Source organism: Manacus vitellinus, unplaced genomic scaffold, assembly GCF_001715985.3.
Source record: "Manacus vitellinus isolate BGI_N305 unplaced genomic scaffold, ASM171598v3 scaffold_37_pilon, whole genome shotgun sequence".
In the NCBI taxonomy this organism is placed as follows: domain Eukaryota; kingdom Metazoa; phylum Chordata; class Aves; order Passeriformes; family Pipridae; genus Manacus; species Manacus vitellinus.
The window spans coordinates 4,975,492-4,982,882 of record NW_021940517.1 but is presented as its reverse complement, the minus strand read 5'-3'; the positions used below and the strand labels follow the sequence as shown (position 1 = coordinate 4,982,882).

Below are 7,391 nucleotides of genomic sequence, written 5' to 3'. Positions count from 1 at the left end.
CTCAGGCTCCCAGCCCACAGGGGTACTGGTACACCCAGAAGTTTCTTTCAGTTTGGAAGGTCACTAACCATTGCCAGTTCTAAAGGATACACCACCTTAAAAACAAAAATACCCTAAAAAATATTTAGCTACAGAAGACAAAAACTGTTCTTCCAGAAACACCAAACTGCTGAAATCCAAATAGCATCAAAACTTCAGTTTCGACAAAGATTTCATAGAAAAGCCTTAGAGGCACAGGGACACTCAACAAAACAAACACGAGTTATTAGGAACAACCAGCAGCTATAGAGTGTCTATGCCTCTTTTGGCTTAGTCTTACATGGTTTTGTTTTTAAAAACAAACCATCCAAGCCACCAAAACACTATTTGAAACTGTTTATTTGGAGATCTCTGCAGATGTTGAGTGTGTAACTCCTACTGTGACAAAACTTCAGAAAAATATTATTTTCATTCCAAAGCAGGTAATTTTGAAATCTTGAGGTTTTGCTGGACAAGAAAACTCTTGTGCAGTTCCACCATTAGTTAATGGATTAAATGAATATTTTACTTACAGCCAATAAGCTGATTCTAGAAAGTGAAATGTTTGTTTTGACATGTATTGACTAATAAAAATAGACTGTGTGACCTTCTTAATAAAAACTCTCATTTTTATTTATAAAATGGTAAATTCTCATATTCTTCCCAGGGCAGAATGGAACATAGAAAATGCTGCAACAACAAAATTTAAAAAATTAGGGCATGGTGGGAAAACGAGAGGCTCTGTAAGTCTGTGTTGGTAGCAACATGAATTCTATCTTATGCATATTGTCCATTTCACTCTATCATTAAGTTCATTTCCTAACTTTGGATGATTTGATTTTCTTTATGTCATGGCTTTGCAGAATCAAGGTCCCATCTCTGAATTTTCCAACTTGTCCTGCATGCCAAATGCTAGGCACTGATTTCTTCCTTTTGGCCTTCCTGAAATAAGAAGAGGAAAAACAATAATTAAGAGAAAAGCAGAAAAACATGAAAATGCTTAATATGGTGAAAAATGTCACCTATTTATGCAGGCAGTGTTTGGTATTAAGGAGTATCAGATCATAGCAAGTAATGATCCCAGAACATTTTACCTTCGTAGACATTCAAAATTTGCAGCATATTACAGCATGGATTTACATTTCTAAATGTTTAGAAATATAAAGATCTTTGGATAGAGAAGGAACATTAAGAGCACAGAGTGAACCTGTTACACTACAATTAAGAATGTCAGCTCACTTTCAAACCCCTGTATACTGTAGCTTGTATTTTGCAGAAATTATTTCTGAGGGCAAATGCTCTGAGTAAGTGCTGCATCGGCACACAGGGATTTTCATCCATCTCACCTCCAGCTGCAGTCTTAGACATGTTGGGACAGAACTGACATATTTTCAGTTAAGCTGTGTAACTAAAGCCTCTGAAACTGCTAGACAAAGAGCAATGTCACCATTTTTTGAGGAGTTCTGGATTTGGAGAAGTTCATTCCACTATGATGTGCATGACTTCTGGTACAGTTACATAGGGGATATGCACTGGGGAGACTATACAAAAGCAAGTTAATTTCAACTCCTTAAAAACAGCTCACCTCTCCTTCTGTTCTTTCTTCTTCTTCTTAAGAGAATCACCCTTATGTTCCTGTTTTTAAAGATACATATTTTAATGAACAAATAACAAACAGAACATGTTCATTAAACAACCACCTGCACATAAAACACGCTGTAGCCTTTGCTTCACAGAGCAGCAGGCACTTAAAGCCAGCTGGGAGACCTGACAGAACAAATGATGCAATGCATTGTGGAGTCACTACTAGGAGTGCCAAGAGCCTTTCCTGTCACCTTACAGCCCACTCATGCCCAACAAGCTGTCCTTGCCACGTGAGGAAGCAGAGGCTTGCTCCTTGGGCATATGACAGATCCTAGGGTCAAAAGATGGACTTGCCACCAGGTAGGTGTGCCCTGTCCCCCAACTGAGTGTATCTGTCAAATAACAGGGTTCAACATGCCTGGTCATGCAGTGGATGTGCTTCGAGCCACATGACAGAGGAGGAGAAGTAGGTCCCTGGAAAAGAGGGTGGCAGGAAAGCAGCTGCCAGAGCAATTACCCATGCCACAGCCTGCTCCCACCTACATGAGAAGGCTGGGAGTAGGCTCAGAGCCAGATGGGCTGTGCTAGAGGATGGATGCAACAGAAACCTCACCCTTGCTTTAAATAATGAGCAAGATCCTAGATGGAATTGTGCTGATATAAAAGTAGTTGAAGATCCGGCTCTCTGTGGTTAGACAACATGCAACAAACTTTAATTGAGGGCCATTTTTTTTATCTTAAAAGGATAAAAAAAACCAAACGCTGCTGATGTTGTGTCATCAGTCTATAAGCTTCAAAGGATGAGGCAATGAAACCCACCACAACACAAGATTAACTCTGTGCCCTTCATACTGCACACAACTAGCTTTCACCAATAAGGTTAGTACTGTGGGAGCCAGGAACCCAATCCATGGGGAGCAGCAGGTGTCAATCTCGGGCAGTCCTCCTGAGCCTGAGGCATTATATGTCAGGCTCTTGGGCTAGTTCTTACATGCTGCCTTTTTATACACAAAATTTCACACAAACCTTTTCCTTATCAGCATCTTTCACTGCTTTTTTCTCTTTCATTTTCTCTTGGTAAGTCCTGTAGTTCACATGTTCCTTTTTGGGGGGCTGCAACAAAGATTGGGAGGGATACCACTGATTAAATTTTAAAATAGGTTCAAAAATTATTGACACATTTGCATGGACAGTATTTTTCAGGTAGTAAAGGTGAAACATTAGAAATGCTTATTTCCTTTTGGGTGAGAGAAAGGGACTTAGAGGATGTAAGGTAGACACCTAGAAACCCCATTTTTCTTGGTGAAGACAGTAGAGAAAAACGATAATGCTCTGTATCAGTCCTACAAAGTTTCCACGTACATACCTCCCCCACTCCATAAAAAAATCTAAAAAATAATTTTTCTTTTATACTAGTGATGATAAAATGAAAAGTCCTCTCCATCTTTAACTCACTGAGAGAGTGAAGCTTTAAAAAGCAAGCCTCTCTCTCCAACAATTTAGTTTTGAATGGCTTGATTAAAAATTAGTACATGTTGTTTTTCAGCCTAACCAGTCACTACTTCTCCGATAACACAACTATACTAGTTTTCCATTAATCTTCAGAAAATAAACAAGACAGAATAGAAGATGTAAAAGTAAGGATGAAGTGGGAGAAGGGTCAGGGTAGGGGACCTTGTGTTTTAAAAAAGTAGTACCAAAGCCCCACATGTTCTTTACCACATTCATGCACTGTAATAGTGGGTGACCTCTCAGCACAAACCAAGTGACAATTACCTTGGCTCCCAGCATGATAGCACGCTCCTGTTCCCATATGCGTTGTTCATGCTTCTTGTAGCCAGTGATTCCAAACTTGTGCACTTCCAGACGAGCCTAGCACAGAAAATTGCAAGCGTTTCATAATTTGTCCAACCTGTTGTACAGTAATGCTTGGCACACCACAACAAAGTCATACTCCCAAAGAAATCCTGGCTAATGCTGGAAATCAGCACACTATAAAATAAACTAGCTGAGTTTGGAGCTATACCGCCGAACAGTTAACCACTGTCCAACTAATCTCTAGACAGTGAGGACTGCCAGGGGGACAATATTCAATTCTCCTCATTTCACATAAAACAACACACAGAATGGATCTCCTCCATATAAAAAAAAAAGAGAACCAGTGAGAAACATGAATGGGCAGATGGTGAAGCGGTTTGACTACACATATACATATAGTTAACACTATACAAGAATACTCCAGCAAAACCAGTGCTGAATTCATAATCTTTTTAACATCAGTGATTAAATCCTCACTCTTCTTAGCAGTACAGAGCTCCATGCAGAATCTCCAGTGAGATATTTCACAGGATCATAGCACATCCCCGAGCAAAGATTAGGTACATGAACAACTTGCACACATCTGTATATGAATTAGTATCTAAGGTGGCCAATGCTAGTTATGCTCATATAAGAACAGAAGAGAATAAAAAGACAAATGGAAAAAAGCCATCTATTGTTTCAATAGATGCCAATACACCTTTTTTTCCCTCCCCCATGAGATCAGAAATCCAACATTTAACACCATGGGCCTGAAAGAGCTATGCTAAACATTATGGGTACTCCAGTAGTTTTACACAAGTAACATACAGTGTTCCTTCTCAAATTTGCATTGAAAGACCAGAAGAAAGGCTACAGAATTGTAATAAGCCTCTCTTCACACAGAGCAGTTGATTACAGTCAGCATGTTCCTCCTTTGGCATGGCATGCAGACAGAATTACCTATTAGGAAAGCCTCACCGATAAGAGATACCCATTTCTGGAAGTGTTTCCCATTGGTCCCACCATAGCTTTCCCAAGGATATAAATACACACACCTGCACACTAAAACAAAGAGATTGGACAGGTGCTGCAGACTTACTTTTTCAAAGTTAAATTCTTGTTTGTTCACATTTGTCTCTTCGTTCGCTATTTGGGTCTATAAACAAAATAAAACATTTCAAATTAATATAACAAATAAAACCAATCTAAATGTTGATCGTAATAGTTTTTTTGAAAAGCAGTGAAATGTAAACTGAGTTGTAGGTACAGCTTTCCAGCAGTACCTTTTCCTAGCTTTATTACCTTGATCTATTAAAAGAGAGAGTCTCAATGGCATTTTTAATGTGTAGATATTATAGTGTCTTACTGGAACGATCTTGCACATTTTATAGGGTACCATTACAGTGCATATAGCTTTGTCCTGCACTTCCTTGCCTAGATCATCTATCTGCTAACGTTTACAAAGAGTTTCATAATTCAGAAACTTATTAATAGCTGCAATTAATTTATACACTTTCAAGAATAATTACATCTTATAAGAGAAAAGTCATTTTGTTTGAGCCAGGCAGCGCAGTGGTAATAGGTACCGACAGCTGGGGCAACACGCAGAACAAGCTTAATTCCCAAATGCATGTATATATACTAGTGCCCATATCCAGCTCCACTAATGCAAGACAAACTGCTCCAAAGGGTGCACTGTCAGCAAATGGCAGAACCCACTTAGTGGTGTTTAAAGAAAGTACTCGCTCAAAAGGAGCTCAATGAAAACCACATCTTTTCTAGTCCATGATTTACACAGAGACCTTCCCTCAGCAGTTCTCAGTTTGGAGGGGAACTCTCCAGGGGGAACAGGCTGTATCCTAGGAAGAAAAAGAAGCGTAAAATCCCAAGGAAAAGAGCTCCATGCTTGCTTGTTACAGGAGTGTCCCACACAGGACACTCTGGAGCACTAATAAATCTCCCAGGGTTATTTTAGACTGTGTCTGCTTCCTGATCTAAGGGAGGATATGCCAAACCACCTCTCTGAGTGGAAGCTCTGACCGCTCCCAGGCCCACTGATGTGGGCAGGCAGCACGAGCAGGGAAACTGCCATCTGCTCAAGAGCATCATCTGCTCATCTTTCCGCATTTGCTCTCAAGGCTACCATCCCCCCTAAGGATGCAGGAATACTACATAAGTATTAAAGCTTTTCCTTTTCACTCTCCAGGACCTTAAGCCACACTGAGTCATGGGTTCAGGCCTGAGGGTTACACCAGGGCTTCCCTCTGCATCCACTGCAGCCAAACTTCTCTCAGCTCTGCAAAAGTTTCTATATAAAAATGTCCTTCTCAATCACAAATAAAGCCGGTTATCTTCAGAGCATTTTGCTAACAAGCCTAACAGCAGTCTTCTCAGGTATAAAAATTTAAGCTGTAAAAAGCATAAGAAAATAAATACTTAGGGCAATTTTTAGAGGAAAACACGCTGGAAAAAGCACAAAAGTTTATGGATTCAGCCAACTGCTTGGTCAGTCTCTTGAACCTCCCAGTTCCAAGCAGTTCAACCCTAGATATCAGTAAGTCTCCCTGAATTCAAGACAGCCATATGTTGGCCCATCAGAGTTTATTTTAGAGTTGGGCTTCTGATGTTATGGTCATAAAGGCAACTCAAGGAAAACAACCAGAGAAGCAATAAAATCTGGAGACCAATGAACCAGCAAGGGATCCCTCTGCTCAGCTTCCAGCCAAGCCTATCCAGGCCTTCCCACTGAAGCAACTCAGTTATAGTTTTTGGTAGTGTGAGGTAATTTAGCACCAACAAACCAAACCAGAAGACTGAGATCTAATGCTGTCATGCCTTCCCCCATCAACTACCCAATACTGATCCTTGAAGACACATGTTTCTTGTCAACAGCCCAGTGTTGCTGTGATGCCAGAGAAGAGAAGAAAGATTTGGCACCTCACATCCACACCTATTGACAGGAACAGAGCAGCAAACAAAACACTCGGGCACTGAAGTAACCAAGAGGCTTTGCTTTCCATTTCATTCCCTTCCTGACGTATTGTCAGTCCTGTCTGCAGATCAATTTATTTTGCTGGAATATGCCTATTTCAAATATAGGATACTTAACCAGAGATCTTCTGAAACCGGAAAAGAGTAGTTTTCAAGTCCTAACCCCACCTCTGCTTCATCCAGCAGTCCCGCAGGATGAAGCAGGACTGGATGCCATCGAGCTGAGCACGCGGATCGCCAAAAGATCCCGGATTTCCAGGCAGCTGTATCAGCAAGCGGGACAAACCCAGGCACGGGAGGGGGCCGATGCCGTGCCCAGGGAGCGCACCTCCCTGTGGGAGGGCGCAGTGGAGTCCCCCTACCCTCCCGGCCCTACCTGGGCTCCTCCGGCCGGCGCTGCCGCGGGGCTGTGCCGCTCCTTCCTCTCACCTCCTGAACACAAACGAACCCTCCACCGCCGCGCGCGCCGGGGCGGCGGGGCAGCGCCCGGCGCGGCGCTCATCGGCCCGCGCTCCCCGAAGAATCGCGGACCCCGCAGCCGCCCACCGCCGCCGCTGCAGACCCCGGCGTCTCCTCCTGCTCTCCATATCCTCCATCTGCCGCCCGCCCCTGCGCTCCCTTCTCGACCGTCTGCGCAGCGCTGAGGCGCGCCGGGCTCCTCGCCTGACGAAGGCGCGCACAATGCACCGCGTCCAGCCCCGCCGCGCCGCCGCTCCGCCCCGCTCCGAAGCCGAACACGACCCGGCCCCCTCCCTTCCCCGGGCCCCCAGCAGACCCGTGCGGCCCAGCGCCCGGCCCGCCCAACGCGCACCCACCAGAGTCTCGTAGAAGGGCTCCAGACACCGCCTCCAGCAGCGGCGGGCTCCCGCGGCCCACATGGCTGCTCGGCAGCGGGCGCATCGGCGTTGTGATACCCACGGCGGCTCCCGTCGGCCCAGATGGCACCGCCCATGGCGCCGGTGCCCCGCCCTCACGCCCGACCGCACACGCCTTGACAG

At 44.0% G+C, this 7,391-nt stretch overlaps 1 protein-coding gene across 1 annotated transcript; it reads right to left on the bottom strand.

The window, feature by feature from the left end:
* Nucleotides 1-362: 362 nt before the first annotated feature.
* Nucleotides 363-7,345, bottom strand: CUNH1orf131 (chromosome unknown C1orf131 homolog). The gene is made up of 6 exons (XM_029961589.1): nt 6,770-7,345; nt 4,502-4,558; nt 3,379-3,474; nt 2,629-2,715; nt 1,604-1,653; nt 363-960 (listed from the first exon to the last, which is right to left on the bottom strand). The coding sequence occupies exons 1-6, from the start codon at nt 7,343-7,345 to the stop codon at nt 831-833; spliced, it is 996 nt and encodes a 331-aa protein (XP_029817449.1). The 3' UTR covers nt 363-830.
* Nucleotides 7,346-7,391: the final 46 nt, after the last annotated feature.